Below are 19600 nucleotides of genomic sequence, written 5' to 3'. Positions count from 1 at the left end.
CCCCAAGGAGGATCCTGGGACACGAACAAACATTGGTTATGTTTTTAGGATTCACAGCTTAAGCCCACTTAAATGACTAACTTGCCAGTTAGGAGTTCAGACCTTCACAGATAAGAGGCTGCTGCTGAGGGTTCTGATGGCCTTGGAGCAGAGAACTTCCTGGAAATCAGATTTATAAGTCATTAATTATTAGTAAAAATCTAACTTTTATCAAGGACCTATTGTACATTAATTAGGGTTTATCAGCCACATCCCTATCAGCGACCACATCCCTAGTAGTGGATGCCACCAGAAAGGACAGAGGGTAGGTAGACCTGGCAATTCAGTAGACATGCCTAACCCTTGAGGGAGCATCCTCAAGTGGAGGCTGGGGAGGACCAGACAGATGGGAGAAGGCATAGGAGGAGGGATGAGCAGTCAGGACAGAAGAGCACAGAGGAGAGGCCAGAACATTGATGCTGTGGGGTCATCCCAGGAGGAAGGTACTTCAGGAAACGTGAGGAAAGGGGACACAGGAGGCACAGCCTGCAGTACACAGTTCTTGGTGACACTGTCAGCTGTGTTATCTGAGGAGAGATGGAGATAAATTATGAGGCAGAACTGTCGATGGGAATTGTGTGTTTAAAGTGTTTTGTGCTGCACTCTGCTCCATTCCCCACAGTCAGCAATGATTTTATTTCCTCAAAGCCTCTCCTATTTTCTGGATGTTTTCAGTGAACATACTTTACTTTTGCAGTAGAGGAAGTTGTTTTAGGAATCCAAGGTTACGCTGATGTGCCATACCCTTGTCAATGTCCCGGATACAATACTCCAAACATGGCTTCATGAAGAAAGGGCTCACTCTCTATCACACTCCTTCTTTATGTTTTTGTGGTGAAGCACGGAACTGTTGTCAGGGTTTAGCCCCTTGCTAACCACGGCGTCTTTCCTGAATTGTTCCTTGTCATCGAGAAGCACCGTGGATCGTCCTTGAGCTTCCTGCTCGCGGCCAGATCTAGGCCTCCCCTGAATCAGTGCAGTAGACTTGTCTCACCCTTCGTAAGATGGGTGGAATATTTGGTTGAAGGCGCAGTGATAGACTAAGCTGGCTTTTGTTTTGCTTTGGTTTGGTTTTGAGATGGGGTTTAGCTATTCAACTCAGGCTGCCTTCAGAAATGTGAATTGTCTCAGCTTACATCCCACACTGCTGTGCTCTGAATCACACCACCAGTGCCCACCATTGCCCACCAGTGCCCACCAGTGCCCACCAGTGCAGGCTCTTCCTTCTATTTGGTTTCATATATGTGGAGCCCTGAAGTAGCCCTGACTACTTCACACTTCTATGAAGCAATAGAAAACATCACTGCAGTCTTTAGCTGAGGAATGCCTGGGAGTGGCCATATTTATACAGTAAGAACTCTGGATAGCCCTTCCAGCTCTGCCTTACAATCTTACCAGCTTGGTAGCTATTCCACAGATCTATTGCCAGGGAAATATTCCACAGTCTCTCCTCTGCCCTCAGTGATGGACTGAACTCTGCCTGTGGTAAGGGGTGGGGCTATCTACCCTCACATCTTTCTTTCATTCCTCTAACCAGCGGCGGAAGAGCCTTGCCAGTGCTCTTGCATCTTTCTAATAGGGAAGAGTGACCTCTGGTGGCTAAAACCATAAGCCCCAAAGTAATGAGAAAGCTCAGGTCACCTCTGCTTAATGTCCCCTCACTTCAGACTGTGTCAGGCACACATTCCACATCCATGAACGTCTCTGGCTACATGTTTACAGGCTGTATCTCTTGTTACTACCACACATGCCGTGCATGCATAGTCCACCTTAACTCCAGACCCCAGATAGTATTCAGCTGGCACTCCTGTTGAGTAATAAAACCTTAAACCTCACTAACTTAACATGTCTGTTGGTTTGTTTGTTTTACCTGTTGGCTAGAGAGCTACACTGTCTGATTCATACTCCTGCTGCTGCCTGTCTGCCCCAGCTGTCTGGCAGGTACCGGGCGGCGTCCTCAGCTTGGTTGGTCTGCCATTAATGCAGCCTGGTTGTCTGGCAGTTGTGGGCTCATATCAGCCTTTCAATGTCTAATTTCTTGTGGCTCACTTTTTAAATGAGTGGTGTTAGTAACTTACAAGGAGGCCCAGACTGCTGAAAACAGAGATGAAAATAAATTCAAGCAGCAACAAAGTAAAGGGCAGCATTGCCTGTGGGTTACAGATTATCCTATAGAATGTGTGAATGGCTCATCCTTTTGTGAGAATGAAGGTCAGTGGTATGGGTGATTTAATGTGGTGGTTTATACTTAATGTTAAAATCATTCTTAGTTTTTCCCTATGATTAAAAGACTGTCTTATTCAAAAGATGAGAAAAACATCTTTGATTAAAAGCCACGGGGTCTAAGACATTTCTGTGGAAATATAAATCCACATTGTTTCCATTTCACAGTCCTAGAGGGGGACTCAGGGCCCGCATGCTTACACTTTATTTCTGTTTTAAGAAAGCTCTAGCAGGGTTCAGGAACTGGCTTTTAAAATTTACCAGTCTAGGTAAGATACAGCATTGGGTGTTTCTCACACACAGGTTGTCTGTGCAGACTGCGACTCTCATGGGACAGTGCTGACCCCAGGCTGTCACTGAGAAACAGAAACTCCCATGGTACCTGCTTCCAATAGAATAGCATCATTTGAGTGAGAAATATTTCTTTTAAAAGCTAGTGGTGATTCTGAATTTGAATTTCCTCTAAAATTCAGTTCCAGTAGGTAAGTAGCTCTGGAGTTGAGCCTGGAACAAAACCTCAAGAGTTCATTTCATCCTCATGAAGCATGGGTGGTTATCAGGATCAGCTGTGTATCATAAAATACAACCAAAGATTACCACAAAAAGGTGGCCATCCAAGACGCCAGGACATACTTACTATGTTATTGGACCATTAACCACTCCTCTGATACCTAAGACATATTAACTTCGTAAGTGTGTTTTCAGTATTTTAATAGTGTTTTGTAGAAATACAGTATTTCAGTGCCCTTTTGTCACCTAATAGAGAAAGACTGCAGTTTCCGGTGCGGCCAGAAGAGGGCGCCAGTCTCCTGCTACTGGAGTTAGAGGCAGTGTGAGACACAGAGCATGGGTGCTGGGAACCAAAGGATTCTCTGAAGAGCAGCAAGTATCCTTAACCACCGAGCCATGGCTCCAGCTCCTCCCTCCTCCGAGTGTCTGTATAAAGGTTCAGTGCGACAGAAGTGATCTGTAAGGTGCCAGGATGAGAGAGCAATAGTGTCAGATACATCACAGAGGCAACAGCAGCTATAATTGTGTACAGGTAATGCAATTTAGAACCTTGATGTTGCCAGGAAGGATGGTCAGAGGTGTTGTAAACTAAAAGACAGTCTGCAGGTACCTACCCAGTGAGAATGAGAGGTCAGATATGGGGTGGGAAAACTTCAACAAGTACAGAGTACTTCACTTCAGCAGCAGCCACAAGCCTGAGTTCAAAAGGGTTTGGAGTTCTTGAAACGTTCTTACTCAGCAATATTGAGAAACCCTGGGGATGCGCTTTGGGACCTTCACCTGCCTTACGCACCTTCCCCTAAACATTCCTTATGGGCCTCATGCGTGTAATCACATGCAAGTTGTTTTTAGTGAGACATGTTTCTCTGTTTAATTTAAATACCTTGGTCCTGTGTGAGCAGCCATAGGAAGTTTGTGATGGAGCCTTCTCATGTCATGGGAAAAGAGTGACCAACACACAGTTTTAGGATATTTGGACATTTTATATGTGGAAACCATCTAGATGAAGTTTTCCAGTCCATTGCTTCTTTGTAATGCCCTTCTTCTGGCACAATATCTGGCTGTATCAGTCTGAGCATCCTTTCTTGTGAAGGTGTCTGACATAGCCTCTGGCTCTATCAGTCTGAGCATCCCTTGTGATGGTGTGCTCATTGTCATGTGCTGACTTCTAAAGTCTTTCAGGAAGTTTGATATTGTGTATGTTATCTTTCATAAAAGAAAGTAGGAGAAATTTGGGTTATTGCTGTACCTGAGGACTATTAAGTCTGCATCAGGTACATTTATAGAAGATTGTTGAAAATCGTGCAGGAAGGAAGTGTTCATACAAAACAAGCTGCTTGCATTGAGTGTGTCCCAAGGCCAGGGTCTGGGACTCTTGGTACTTTTCTGTGACTGTCTAAATGTTCTCAGATACATAATTTTTAGAAAGGAAAATAATTTAAAAAATGGAAATTTCTACATTTATGTGCAGCAAAGACTCAAACATTTCCTTCCCTAGCAGGTCTTATTTTTATTTCCATTTGTTTGTTTTTGAGACACTAGAGTCTCTCTGTGTAGCCCTGGTTGTCCACTACAGAGTGAATTCAGAGATCCCCCTGCTTCTGACACTCAAGTGCTGGAACTAAAAGCAGGAGCCACCTGACCCTGCTTCCCAGCAGTTTTTAGTGTACTTTTTCCTGCTAGTCATAGCCTCAGAAACTTTTAATCCATAAAACATAGAGACTTACTACAATTGATAGAGCTAGATGAACCAACCCATCAGCACCCAATCCCTTTGCCCTTCTCTGCTTATTCCAAGCAGGCTCCACATGGGAACGTCAGCTGAGGAATTCTGTTAATGTTTGAGATGCCTGGAGTACCAGCATAATCTGACAGCATACGAACACTCTTTGGCCATGCTCCAAAACCAATGATTACGCGTCTAACATTAATCCTATGTGTCTGCAGAAGCTGTTAGAGCAAACATCTAGATTCCTGTACTACCAAGGCTGAGATATCACATACCGAGTTAAAAGAAAAAGCTGCAGAGCTGCACCACAGAGACCCGGTTGTGTATGGTTTTCCTTTAAAGAAGCTAAATATGTGAACTATGTCAGCTGTCCTTCAATTGTAACTTTCCCAAGATAAAAATTAAATATGCTTTAAATGTTGCTGAAGAGTTTAGACATTGCATGCTTTTGTTACTGTGACAAAATGCCCAGATAAACATTTACAAAGAAGCAATCTGTACTTAGGGATAACTTTGCAGGTTGCATTCCTGATGCGCTGCTTGCTGTGGCCTGTGGAGGCAGAGCACAGACGTGGTAGGAGCTTGAAGCAGCCAGGAAGCAGAGAAAGCATGCTGGCTGGCAGCGCTCGCTCCTTCCACTTCGGGCTGTCCTTCTGTCCAGGCTCCCAGGCCACTGACTGATGCCATCCACATTCAGGGTCTGTCTTAACCCTTCATGCTGTCCAGTATTCCAATCATCTCTAATCATATCCTTAAAAATACACTCAGACATTTCTAGATCCAGCCAAGACTTATCCTTATTACACTGGAGGCTTTGTAATAAATTGGGTTTTATTAATTGGAGACAAATTTCATATCTAAATGCTGTGGCCCAGCCTCAGGCCATTACAGAAACAGTGTGTGGTGCTGCTCCTTTGGCTTAGATAATTTGGAAGGACTTCATCCAGGAGTTTTAATTATTCTTATGTTAAACAACCTATTGTCTGTCCACTGTGTTAAATCAGCGCTGTTGGCTGGTGGTTTTCAAGGACTCTTCTACCGACTTAAACTTTTTTTTTGTTTTGTTTTGTTTTGGTTTTTGGTTTTTCAAGACAGGGTTTCTCGGTAGCCCTGGCTGTCCTGGAGTCCTGGAACTCACTCTGTAGACCAGGCTGGCCTGGAACTCAGAAATATGCCTGCCTCTGCCTTCCAAGTGCTGGGATTAAAGGCGTGCACCACCACGCCCGGCTTAAACATTTTTTTAAGACAAGGTCTCACTGTGTATCTGTGAGACCCTGTTCTAGGACCATGGCAGTCCCAGAACTGTCTGTAGACAAATGGCCTTGAACTTGTAGAGATGTGTCTGCTTCTGCCTCTTGAGTGCTTCCATTAAGTGAGTGTGCTACCACGGTTGGCACAACAGCGCCTGTGATACAAGTTTTCATTCAACATTCTACCCTGTTACTCTGAAGGAAACAACCCTGACCTGGAGACAAAGGTTTGGCTTTGTGTTATCTTCATATTTAATTCAGAAGAGGGTTTATTTAAATACACTTATAACTAATAGTTCAATTTAGAGAAATCAGGTGATCTACCTATTTTATTAAATGATTATAGAAAGAATGTGTTTGTCACTTGTATCTTCATGACATAGCAACATCACAGAATGTCTGAGTGTCTGACCTTGTGGTGGTGTAATTAGCAGAGTTCATGAGTCAGGTCATTGATTGAAAGTCAGATCCTGCCAGGTGGAGATGGATGAATCCCAGCATTCTGAAGGCAGAGCAGATATATCTCTGAGTTCGAGGCCAGCCTAGACTACAGAGCAAGTTCCAGGACACCTAGGGCTACACAAAGAAGCCATTTTGAAAACCCCAAAAAGAAAAAAGAGAGAGTAAGAGGATGAGTGGGAAGGAAAAGGGATGGAGGGAAGGAGGAAAGGAAGGGAGGGAGGGAGGGAGGGAGGAAGGAAGGAAAGTTAGCTTCTAAGCGTCTCTGATCTGCTTGAACATTCATGTGCTTACTCAAAACAGACTGTATTTTATTTCGTTGGTATTCTGTTTGGGCTTCTTTAATTCTTACTATAAGGTAGTAGATGTTAGCTGTCCCCAGCCCCCAGAGTCCATTTATAAAGGCCAGATCTCTGGAGGGGGCTGTAGGCCGTGAGGTACAGGTGCTCCCGCTCTGTCCCCTTGCATCATCAGCATCTGCCACAGATGGGCAGAAGCACTGGGTTTGCCAAGTCACATGATGGAATCATTAAAGCCATAGCCTGCTCTCTGTATGGTTAATTATCTTGGTATTCTGGAGTGGAGTGGGAGGCTAACGGTTGTTTTCATAATGTAAATATGTTGTTACTCTTGGTTTCATTTTTTGCTCTGTGTGTGTGTGTGTTGTGACTTGCATGTGTGTATAGCTGCACACTCACTGGGTGTCCTGTCTGTCACTGTCTTATTCCTTTGAGACACAGTCTGTCACTGAGCTTGGAGCTAGCTGGTGACAAGCAAGCTCCGCAGCCACACTACCCTGTGCACCCCACTGGAGTTATAGGCACGAATGGCCACGACAGGCCTCTGTAAGGGGCTAGGGATTCCCATGTTGGCACAGTGAGTGCTCTTACACACCCAGCCCCCAGCTCCAGTAGTCTTGGTGTTTAAAAAAGAAATTGGAAAATTGTTGTGTCCTACTATAACATTTCTGACTAGTAGCTAAACATAAATAACTGTTTCTTTGCATTTGAGCCCAAAATGTGACCAATTTAATTTTCCCAGATGCTCTGCCAGTGCTGAGTATATTTGGAAAATAGGTTAGCATCCCCGAGGGAGATGACAGGGTGTGTGGTGACCTCTTATCTATAGGAGGAGATGCCTGTTGGCCTGAAGTTCCCTGAAGAGCAAAAGGCAAGAAAAGGAGGAAATGGCTTTTTACTGTTGGACTTGTGCGGGGCGGTGGTGGGGGTGGGGCAGGGGGTAGTAGGAAGCTTCTACAGCACTTCAGGGGCCAGCAGCAGCAAGAGCTGACTTCCTGACTGGGAAGGACTGCAGGAGGGCTCTGCGGTGGGTTCAAGGCCAAGGCCGAGGCCACTGTGGAACCTTCCCCAACCTTCTCGCTGCTGACCCCTCACAGACCTGCTTCTTATGGTTTAGAATGGCAAATGTATTTACATATAGCTGACATGCATGGGTGAGTTCACTTTGTTAGATTGTGGTTTCCAAAGTTGTGCTCTGTGTGACTTTTTCCCTATAGTCTAAAATTTATTATTCAATCTGTGTCTTTATCCTGAATATTAATCAAACTGAAATACATGCCATGTTCTTTTGAGAATTGTTCACAGTTGCCAAATGTGCAGCTTCTGCAGTTTTACATTTGGTTTGTTTTCTAGAGGCTGTACTTTTCCTTGGGATCTTGGGTGGACTGTTATTGTGAATATGTGAAAATTTAGGTGATCAGAAGGCAGTGTCTATTTAAATTGGATGACTTTATGAACTTGCAGTGTTTCCATTGGGCGACACATTTTTAAGCATGTGCTGAGGATACAAGCTCCTCTTCCTTGTGGAAGGTAATGGAAGCCCAGTCTCCAGTTTAAGTGATAACTAAGAAAGCAGAGAGCATGTGTGCACACGCATGTCTCCACATATGCACACAACACATACATGCATGTATACACACAGTAGAGTGCAGTGAGGAGCTAAACTGAGTCCAGCTGGATCTCCATGGGGATGGACAGTCTGACAGCATCATCCATAACACCTTGTGTCTAGTATTTTCTTATAAGTACATATTTCTAAGTTTTCTGCATAGCTCTACAGGAATACTTGTGAAATTGAAAATATGCAAATTTAATGTACTGTTTGTCTTTAGTGCAGACTCTTACTGAGACAGTAAGCTTTTGGCTGCTGCAAATGTTTTGAAATGTTTTTTTTTTTTAATTTCCATTGGTTAATTTATTTATTTATTCACTTACATTAATTGCAGCCCCTGCTAGTACCCCCTTCACATAGCCCTCCCCCCTACCCTCTCCCCTTCTCCTCTGAAAAGGGGGAGGCCCCCCTGGCTATCACCCCACCCTGGCACATCAGTCACTGCAGGTCTAGGCACATCACTAAGGCCAGACAAGGCCACCCAGTTAGGGGTATAGGATCCACAGGCAGGCAACAGAGTCCAGGTAAGCCTCCCCTGACCCTGCTCCAGTTGTTGGGGGACCCACATGAATACCAAGCTGCACATCTGCTATCTATGTACCTAGGTCCAGCCCATGTATGTTCTTGTGGTTCTGTCTCTGAGAGCCCCCAGGGGTCCAGGTTAGTTGATCTTCCTGTGGAGTCCCTGTCCTCTCTGGGTCCCTCAATCCTTCCTCTAGCTCTTCCACAAGACTCCCCAAGCTCCATCTAATGTTTGACTATGCGTCTCTGCATCTGTTTCAATCAACTACTGGGTGGAGCCTCTCAGAGGATAGTTATGCTAGACTCTTGTAGGCAAGCATAACAGAGTATCATTAATAGTGTCAAGGGATTGGTTCTTGCCCATGAGATGGATCTCAGGTTGGACTAGTCATTGGTTGGTCATTCCCTTAGTCTCTGCTCCATCTTTGTCCCTGCAGTTCTTGTAGGTAAGGCAAGTTTTGGGTCGAAGGTTTTGTGGGTGGGTTGGTGGCCTTATCCCTCCACTGGAAGTCCTGCCTGGTTACAGGACATGGTCACTTCAGGATCCATATTCCCCACTGTTAGGAGTCTCAGCTAGAGTCACCCTCTTAGACTCGCTGGAGCCTCCCTAATCCCAGGTCTCTCACACATCCTAGAAATGCACCCCCATTTCTGTTCACTCTCCCCTGTTCACCCTACACCCGATTTGCCCTTCCTTCCCCTCCCCCACTCCCCCTACCCATTTTCCTTCTCCAACAAGTTCCATCCCTGCCTCCACCTCAATGATTGTTTCCCCTTCTGAGTGAGATTCAAGCATCCTCCCTTGGGTCCTCTTTATTATTTAGCTTCTTTGGGTTTGTGGGTTATAGCATAGGTACTGTTCTTTATGACTAATATTCACTTATAAGTGAGTAGATACCATGCATGCCATTTTGGGTCTGGGTTACCTCACTTAGGATCATATTTTTCTATTTCCATCCATTTGCCTGCAGATAAGCTGATGGTCTTGTTTTTATAGCTGAGTAGTATTCCATTGTGTGGATTAACCACATTTTCTTTATTCATTCTTCTGTTAAGGGACATCTGGGTTGTTTCCAGTTTTTCTGGCTATTGTGAATGAAGATGCTATGTACATAGTTGAGCAAGTGGGTAAGGTTTGTGTGGGTCACTGTCTCTTCCTTTGTTTAGATTTTGTCGCATTCCTTGGATTATCTTTATTGAGCCTGAGGTTTTGAGGCAGAGCTCTGTTTGCTACCTCACTAGTGACATTTGCTCTATTTTGATTAACTTATTTTTAGGGAAGACATTTGTTTATGTCATGTGAAACACCTGCTAAGACATACAATAATAGTTAATTTTTTTCACTTCTAAATGAAGTTAGCATAGTGTTTATAGTTGTTTCTCTGTTTCCTCTTACATAAATGCGATTTGCATCAGTTAATGATATGGCTTAAAACATTGGTCCCAGGAATTTGAGTCTAAGGAAGGATTCCGTGGTGCAAAACACCTGCCCGCCACCTTTATGCAGAACTCAGGGTTCTCAGTGCACCTGAGCTTTGTCGCTGGTGTCTACCTGTAGAGTTCGTGTCTTGGTTCTACTTGTGTCAGTCACTGTGGTGAGGGACTCAGAAGGATTAGGAGGCAAAGAATCAGAAACATTCCCAGGGTTAGAAAACAGCAAGTGCGGCCTGGGGATGCTGCAGAGAGGCCTGTGCTGAACAACTGCTTGAGTACAATTGCTGTCTGAAAAATGGGTTTCCTGTGCTTGTTGTGTCCACTGTAGATGTCTGGGTGGAGAGTAGAGTGGGCAGAGGCGGGCCGGCAGCCACCCCTGGCAATGTCCGCAGCAGCATGTTTGTAGTAGTGTTGATCTAGAAGCCCAAGTTCCCATCAGTTAAGACAGCACACGTCTATTTACATGGACATCTCCACTGCAGCTGCAGTGAGCTGCTCACAGTAACATGAGCTGGGTTTGGAAGCAGACTGCATGACAACTGTTTGCTCACAGGTGTCATGGTAGTTGCCTATGCAGGGGTCAGGGCTAGGAGGACGCTTCTTGGTCTTGGAGGTGAGTAGGCAGATATACTCACCCTGCCAAAATTCATGCTTAAGATTCCTGAATTTTTCTGTTATACTTCGATAATGTTTTAATTTCAGTCCTTTGAACTGCTAAGCATGTGTACATTGTTAGACACTTTGTCCAGCCTTCTGCCATCTGAGTAGTCACTGTCACATGCTGCCTGCCATCTGCCCCTTCCAGTTTGTCACTCACTGAGGCAGGGCAGAGAGTCTAATGGGCACTGCCGGCACCTGGGCCTTTCAGTCTGTCAGTAAACTTGCTCTGGCATGAGCTGTATTCTTCCCTCTGAAACCCTAGGGTTGATGAACCCTTCCAAGACAGACCAATGAAAGGAAGCATGTTCATTTCAACAAAAACTCCTCCCTGTGTGCAAGCAGTCCATTTTGTAAAGTGCACTGGGATCTTAAACAGTTCCTTGATTCAGTAGCTGTTGTCTACACTGAGCTGTGGTTTGTTTTTTGCTTTTTCCTGTGCTGTAGGTTAGGGGTGTGGCCTTCCTCCTTCAGTCTGGCTGTTGACAGACAAGTCAGGTCTGTCAACATTGCACTTCACTGAAGGGAGAGGGAGTCCCAAGCCCAATTCTAAAAGTTCCTTCATTTGTTTGTTTATTTACAGGTCTAGGTATGTTAACACAGAAAGTCGAAGTCACTTACACACTATGAAAAATAAAACTGATGGCAGAGTTGTTACCAGGAAAAAAAAAAAAGCTTTGTCACCTTCTCCATGACCCATGTGTCCTTTGCTTACATTTGTCAGCTTCTCTATAGCCCGGGTCCTTTGCTTACATCCAGCCCTTCCTTGTGTAGCATTTTAATAACTACGTAACTACAGTACTAAAACATCCACACAGCTTTAAACAGTTCTGCTTTCTGGGCTGCTGATCAGGGTGAAACCTGATAGGATTTTGTAGTCCAGCAGCAGCTTTGACCCCAGAGTCAGGGGCCCAAATCTCCTTAAATTAGGGATATGTTTTCTTAGTAGATCCCTATGAGTTTGCTTTATTTCAGCTTTGAATATTTGTCTTCTCATAAGTTCAAGATTTATGCCTTCAAGGAAGCACGTGTCAGCACATGACATTTGGGTGTCTGAGGTCAGCAGTCTAAAGATAAGAGTGCTCCCTTTGGTCTCGTGGTCACGTTGTAATGATTAGAATGGGCTTGTTTGTCAGAGTTCTTAGGCCCCATGTTTGTGATGCCATGAACAGAAAGCCCTTAGCAAGCAGCAGGTCTGACTGTAAGTAGCAGGTCTGACAGCAGTGCCTGTAAGCACTGGAGGTCCTTGTATTTATGAATGGGGCTGAGATGCTCACAAGGGCACGTGCTTGCTAGCAGGTGAGTCTGGGTGAATATTGTCTGCCTCAGTTTCCTCATTTGTCTAATAATCCATGCCATGTAATACTCAGAGTGGGTGACAAATGGTTAGAGACAGACAGACAGACAGACAGACACAGAGTTTCTGTCACACAGTAAGACTTTAGTTCTAACTCTTACTGTTGATTGATTCAGTAAACACCAAGAACACATTGTCATTTGGTTGGCTTTTTATCTCCAGATGATAAAAGATCTTGATGGTCTCACTCAAGGAGAACTGCCACAGTGTGCTTGTCCCTAAATCCGCCTTTCAGATCCCACCATCTCAGCAGACTTTTCAGTAGAAGTTTGTTGTAATATTTGCTCACTGCCGTCACTGTGACTGGTAAATGAGAGCCCTGCAGTAGTGTGTGCCGTAGTATGTGCAGTCCTGTGTTCAGTCCTGTGTGCAATCCTGGGTGCAGTCCTGTGTGCAGTAGCATGTACAGTAGTGTGTTAGAAGTCTGTGCAGTCATGTGTGTAAATAGTGTGTGCAATAGTGTGTGTGGTCCTGTGTGCAGTAGTATGTACAGTAGCATGTGTAGAAGTGTGTGCAGTTCTGTGTGCAATAGTGTGTGCAGTTTTGTATGCAGTAGTATGTGGTGTAGTGTGTGCAGTTGTGTGTGCAGAAGTGTGTGTACTCCTGTGTGTAGTCCTGTGTGCAATAGTGTGTACAGTAGTGTGTGCAGTTGTGTGTTCAGACGTGTGTGCAGGAGAAACCTGATGCTTGAGTTTAGGGCTCTTCACAGGTTGTGGTCCCTCATTTCATTTCTGAAAGTGTGAGAGTCTGCCCATTCATGCGATAGAGTCCTAAGACCAAGACAGATGGCACTCCTGTTAGAGCTGACCCCTACAGAGACAGGGCTGGCATGAACCTTGCTCTGTAGGCTGTGGGCAAGGCCCACTGTGTTCCCATTGCTTGGAGGGAAGTGGTCCCAGTCCCATGGCGGTGCTGTGCTGTTCTCTTCTCCCACTGCCTTCTGTGGGGTTTGATGTCAGGCTCAGGGTCCCAAGCAGAGTACTTGCTGTGGCAGTGATCCCTGACATCCAGAAGTCTGGAGTCTCGTCTGACAGTGGCTCTTGTGCTTCCTTAGGGCACTAGTATGATTTCCAGAAGTGCCCAGGGGCAGTTGGGGATAACGATACTGGGTGTGACAGTCAGGATATGTAGATGATACTGAGAAGAAGAGCTGCTTTAAAGCAGAGCTAATTTTGTAGACAAGCCTCAGTTATTACAAACATCTGTTTTCTAAAATGGAGAAGTATAAAGATTTTGCTCATTCTTGAATTATAGTTATTACATGAATATCCTACATTTGTACTTAGACCCTATTTTTGAAAAAAAAATTTACTCATTAAAAAAATGTTTGTGAGTGTCTGTGTGTGTGTGTGTCTATCTGAGTAAGTATATGCACACATATCTCTGGGGGTGCCCATGGAGGCCAGAACAGGGGATTGGATTATAGGTGTTTGCAAGCTGTATAACATGGTGCAGGGATCTAAATTCCAGCTTTAATGGTGGAGTCGAAATCCATTGTAATCCTGAGCCACCTCTCTGCAGCCCAACATGGGCTGAAGCACAACACTTACAACTCGGGCAGAAGATGTACAGGCAAGCGTCACTCTTCAGCCACGTAAGCCCTGGGCTCCCAGAGACCTTAGGTGCTGATTGAGAGGCTCTGGTTAGTACCACCAGTTATAGAGTTACTCTCAGTGGGTATGAGTGAGCATCATAAGTGCGTGGCTTAGGAGAATGGACGTGTCAGTACACTATCCAGGAGGAGCTTGTCAAAAGAGAAAAAGAAATGATCCTCATGGTGCTAAAGGAAGAGATAAAATTAAAAACAAATTTCTGGTTAAATTCATCAGAAAAGGAGAAGAAGGGAGCCATCAAGACAGCTCAGTAGGTAAAGGAGCTGGCGGCCGACTTCCAACCTGAGTCTGGGGCCTGTGGTAGATAAAGAGAACTAACTCCTACAAGTTGTCCTTTGACCTCCACACATATGTGCTTCCACAGACACACACACACACTCACACACACACTCAATATAATAGGAACTTTTTAAAATTTTAAGATAAAATGGCCTTCTTAATAAAAGGATTGATATTTTCATTCCAATAGCTTTATCTGAACCCAGAGTGATTTATACTAAGTGTGATAGAAATTTTAAATATGAATCCTTTAAAAGAATTAAGATTGATGTCTGTTCTTCCACACATGATACAATAACCTAAAATGTCCCTTATTTTCAATGGTCTTACTATTTTTTTTCCATTTTTTATTGCTATCTACTTTCTGACTTTATGGCAGGAGTTTCTATTCTTAAAAGACAGAATTTTCATTTCCAGCTACAGAAATAATTTAAATTCATAATTCAGAAGTGACTCGAGCATGCAGTACCTGACGATAGTACATCATTCTGACCTGTAAAGCCCCTGTCGTTAGAGAGATGGGCATCAGCAGTGCAGCCCTGAACAGAGGAAGGAAAGCCAGCTTCTTCCAAGCAAACCTCGAAAGACCAGCACCATTCGAGGGAGCCTCATGCCTCAGTGCTGCACACACTTCCATCTTAGGCAGGCACAGCCTCCACAGGAGGTAGCTCCTGCCCTGTATTTCTGCAGGAGGGTTTCTAGGGATTTCTGTCATTTGTGAAGTGACATCCACAGTTCCATGTGTCTGAACATTGTCCCTAACTGGCAGCACTGGAGAGATGACAGGACCGTTTTACATGAGGCCTGGCTAGTACCCATGGAGTCTCCCTGGGGCAGAGCTAGCTCCAGTCCTCCCTAGATGGAGTTCCTGACCCACTGAGATGTGAGCTCCCATGGAGCCGCCATGCCTCCCTCCATAGTGGACTTAAACTGCGCCAAAGCAAATCCTTACTCTCTTGAGTTGCCTACTGTGGGTCTTCTGTCATTCATGGTGGTGGAAAACACTGGTACCAGACACTCTTCCCATGCCACATTGCTGATTTACATTTAATACAAGTTACCCCATCCTCCATTGTGGGATATCAGAACCATTATCTTTTATTTTGCCCCAAACTTAGCTATAAGCTCTTTGTATGCTTGCTTCTTGTGTACCAGAGGTTACATTTGCTCAACAGTGCACAAAGATGCTGCCTCTGCAAACACACAGCTAGTTGTCAATAATGCCTGCCCTCTGTGAAGTCCATATGCACACTCATCTAGAAAGTGACATTTTTCTAGGCTCGGTGCTCTCTTAGTCTGTCACAATAGTTTGTTAATCAGTCCATGATCACCATTAATACTGAGCCTGTGTCTGACTGTCATCTGTTCAGGGTGTTTCTCAGTCACATCCAACTCTACATAGCACGTCACTGCTGTGCCCCAGGGCAGTTCAACTGGAGAACCAACACAGAAGCCAAAACAGCACAGCAGCAAGTTGCCCGAGGAAGGGTGCTTACTGCCTGTGTCTGAGTTGAAAAGGAGCGGATGCGGGCATGGTTCCAGGTTCCATCTCTGCTCAGACTTTCTTGGTACACCTCCACATATTTTCCTGTCTAAGTAAGAATTGTGTCACTTTGAACTTTTAATCATTAAGAGAATACAAATGAACATGCACAGCAGAGGCACTTCTTAGAATGCAAACTCGAGGTGTAGCCACATGCAGAGCAGAGGACTCCTGTCCAGGCTGGAGGGACCAGTGGAACAGAGGCATCCTCCTGTCAGGGCTGGTGTGGGCTCGGTTAACTGAGTAAAGTTTTCTGGTTGGCACTTAATATGGACAGGTTATTTTTTTAAGAGAGTGTGTTTTATATTATTGGAATGACTCTTCTGACAATTAAATCAACAAACCAGCAGTGAGACCAGACAGACAGACAGACGTAAGGGATCGATGTCCTTCAGCTCATTCTTATAGCATTGGTATGGGCAGCTCAGGGGAGGGGGTGAGGCAGGCCAGAGGGTGTGATCCAGGATGGACACTGGTTAGTGGGGGCCTGGGGAGGCTGAGGGTGTATCACAAGGGTGGACACTGGCCAGCGGGGACCTGGGGAGGCTGAGGGTGTATCACAAGTGTGGACACTGGCCAGCAGGGACCTAGGGAGGCTGAGGGTGTTTCACAAGGATGGACACTGGTTAGTGGGGGCCTGGGGAGGCTGAGGGTGTATCACAAGGGTGGACACTGGCCAGCGGGGACCTGGGGAGGCTGAGGGTGTATCACAAGAATGGACACTGGTCAGCAGGATAGCACAGCAAGTAAGTTTAGTCAGTGGTGGTTTCTGAAATGATAGGAATGGGAAAGACTCTGACACTATCCTAATGGAAAGGCCACAGAGAGAGACAGAGCACATGCGCTGAACACGTAGACAAGAGTCTTCAGACCTGGGACACAGATTAAAGTCACTGTGGAAGTGTAGAATGCTATCCAGGGTCGGCGTGTGTGGCCAGCCACTTATCCTGCTGAGTCCCCTCTGTAAAGTCGGCGTGGACGCTATCACAGTGGGGTGCTTCTTGTTGTGTTATAGTTTACATAACACAGGGAGAAGTTTACTTTATTTTAAACAAACATTTTACCTTTTTTAGTGTTTCTGAAGCCAGAGCCATGACCTGACACCCTGATGCCTACTGCCAGGGCCTTTGTGGGACTGGCACATGCACCATGGAACTTAAAGTGTGGGTGGATGGCGTTCAGAGGATCGTCTGTGGCGTCACGGAAGTCACAACTTGCCAGGAGGTTGTAATAGCCTTAGCCCAAGCTATAGGTAAGTAAAAATCGGCAAGTCAAGAAAAATGGCACTTCACACTTGTCTGGAGTGTGGCGGGACTGTGTGTGTGTGAGTGTGTGTGTGTGTGTGTGTGTTAACTACCTCAGCATCCTGATGAAGGTGTCCGAAAGATAACGTTTGGACTCAGAATTTCAAAGGGCTCAGCCCATCGTTTCTTGGCCTAAGACACCTGGGCAGAGTACATCAAGGGGTGGGGAGGGATGGGCGAGAAGGGGGAGGGAGGGGGGAGAGAAGGAGAGGAAGGGCGGGCACACAGAGGCAGACAGTGAGAACATGCCAGGGGCAAGATATCTTTAAAAATCCCACCCCAGTAACTTGCTTCTTGTAGCTGGGTCCCATCTCCTAAAGTTTCTAGAACCTCCCAAAATAGTATCACCATCTTGGGACCAAGCAATAAACACAGGAGCCTTTGGAAGGACACTTTATGACTAAGCTGTAGCGTTCTGACTGTAGCATTCCTCAAAAGTCTGAATGTGTACCTTGTAGTTCACAGTGCAGAGTCTGCCTCAGTGGTCTTTACAGGTCAACATTGTTCAAAAGCCCCAGTTAAAGTCTCTCAGACACTCAGTGGACTCCTGGCTATGAGGCATTGTAGAAGTGAAAGACACGTTATAAAATCACAGCATACAGTGCCGCAGACTAAACATTCCTGTTAAAAGGAAAAGAGGAATAGGAAAATACCAAGAAAGTATTGGACTAAGGCTAGAGAGATGGCTCAGTGGCTAGAGAGGACCCAATTCAGTTCCAAGCACTCCTGTCATAAAGCTCAACCACATGTGACTGCAGTGCTAGGGTGCCAGACACCCTCTTCTAGTCCCAAAGGTACACGCATGCGTGTGGCGCACACATACACACACACACACACACACACACACACACATATATAAAATAATATGATCAGAAACGATTGGATCAAGGCATGACTGAACCCAGTAGGACAACATGGGATCCTGTAGTTGAGCTACAGCGGGCTTGGGTAGTCATGTGACCTCACTGCCTTCCCAGTGGCAGCTCACATTTCTAGCCTCCCCAGGAGCCTTCAGTGCAGGCTCCTCTTCACCCGCACAGCTTCACACGTTGACCTGCGAGTGCTCTTCAGGACTCTGACCCTGACACATGCTGCCTGGCTTCCCAGGCTTCTCCTTTGAAACCTGAGTGGGCGTTTCCATCACTCCACAACTCTACCCTCTGCATGCCTGTGAAGCCAGCACCACACGGATGATGCCAAACCTGCTGCCTGCAGCTGCTCTGCCCTATGAGTCCTTGGGCAGCTGTGCACAGTGGAAAGAAAACCTGAGGAGAGTACTTCCTAGGCAGCTCTTTGTCCATGAGGCACCCAAAGGCTATGTCCTTCCAAGGGAGACCCCTTTGAAGGGATGCTACTGGGTCACACTCTTCAGTCTGTGAGGGTGCAGTGTGGCCACTTTCCATCAGGTACCCCCTGTCATCACGGTAGACTACTTCTGCACGCTCTGGCAGCCACGCCTCTGTCTGCAGCACAGTCCTTTTCTAACCACTACACTGTTTTCAAAGCTTGCTCAGCTTTGTCCTTCCAGGTCTTACTGTAAGCCTGGCTCAGGGCCACTGGCACTACCTATGAATAGCTGGATACTGTGCCATCCTAAACCGCTCTCCACCAGATTAATTATTCTACCTGTTTAAATCAGCCTCCCACGACTTCTCAAATTAGGAACAAAATATAGACATTATTTGCCACAACAGAACACAAATGACTTCTCTCCCAGTTCCCAATTGAGTTGTTCCTATCTGAAACTTCGTGAGCCAAGCTTTCATTGCCCACATTCTCACTGGAACTCTGCTCCCCTGAGCTCCAAGCAAAATCACCCATTAACTCACAGCATTGTAAGGGTTTCCTAGCCTGTTTCTCCAAAGTCTCCCGAGTTCATCCCACAACCTGGTTCCAAAGGGCGTACAAACCATGTGGTCAGACACCACAGCAGCCTCTACCCTCCAGTTCTCTACATCACGGGTTTTACCTCGTTACCACCAAATGCCTGACAGAACAACTTCACGTGAGTGTTACCGGGCTGCTTCATAGGTTCAGGAGAATCCCTGTATGGTGGCGGTGGTGGTCATATGGCACAGCTCACTCTTGGCTTACAGTTTCAGAAGCTTAGTCCATTGTCATCCTGGCAGGGAGCATGGTGGCACACAGGCTGGCATGGTTCTGGAGAAATAGTTGAGAGACACATCATGATGCACAGGTAGAGAAACTGGGCCTGGCATTGGTTTTGGAAACCTCAAAGCCCATTCCCCGTGATGCAATTCCTCCAATAAGGCCACACTTCCTTCAAGAAGGATACACCTCCTAATCTTCAAATAGTGCCACTCCCTGGTCACTAAGAATTTAATATATGGGCCTATGGGGCCGTTCTTATTCAAACCATCATAGTGACCAAGTTTTAGAAAGACTACAGGAAGAGGCTAGGGCAGTTAGTCATCCCAAAGGACATGGTACCATAGACCAACTTCCTCCAGTTAGGATGTATTTCCTGTCTCTCACCACTTCCCAATAATACAGTCATAAATCTGTCAAAGGATGAATCCATCCATTTGGTCAGGGCCCTGAGTATCACCTCTAGAAATACTGTCACAGACACCGCCAATCTGTACTCTGCTGCTGTGGGCATTTCCTAATCCGTCAAATGGACTTTAACCAGTGTTTGTGAGTACACACTGCATTCTTTCATAGTGGGCTGGGCAACCCAGCTCTCAGGTGCACTTTGCCTGTGGTGTGTCATGTTATGATGAGCTTGCTCTCTGAACCTACCCCATGT

General features: G+C 45.7%; 1 protein-coding gene across 2 annotated transcripts in view; it reads left to right on the top strand.

Moving 5' to 3' along the window:
• The window catches only part of Rassf8 (Ras association domain family member 8), a 76339-nt gene that overhangs the window by 47153 nt on the left and 9586 nt on the right, over nucleotides 1-19600 (top strand). Inside the window, exon 2 of one of the 2 annotated variants that reach the window (XM_021165006.3) lies at nucleotides 16600-16778. In XM_021165006.3, the coding sequence (XP_021020665.1) occupies nucleotides 16676-16778 (103 nt within the window). In that variant the 5' untranslated portion in view covers nucleotides 16600-16675. Of the gene's footprint in view, nucleotides 1-16599; nucleotides 16779-18652; nucleotides 18836-19600 lie in introns of those variants that run through there. The other variant, XM_021165007.3, reaches the window with a different exon arrangement.

This window comes from Mus caroli, unplaced genomic scaffold (assembly GCF_978045245.1).
Source record: "Mus caroli unplaced genomic scaffold, Mus_caroli_1 scaffold_7, whole genome shotgun sequence".
NCBI classification, from domain to species: Eukaryota; Metazoa; Chordata; class Mammalia; order Rodentia; family Muridae; genus Mus; species Mus caroli.
The sequence above is the reverse complement of the archived record's forward strand: the minus strand, read 5'-3'. Positions and strand labels throughout refer to the sequence as shown.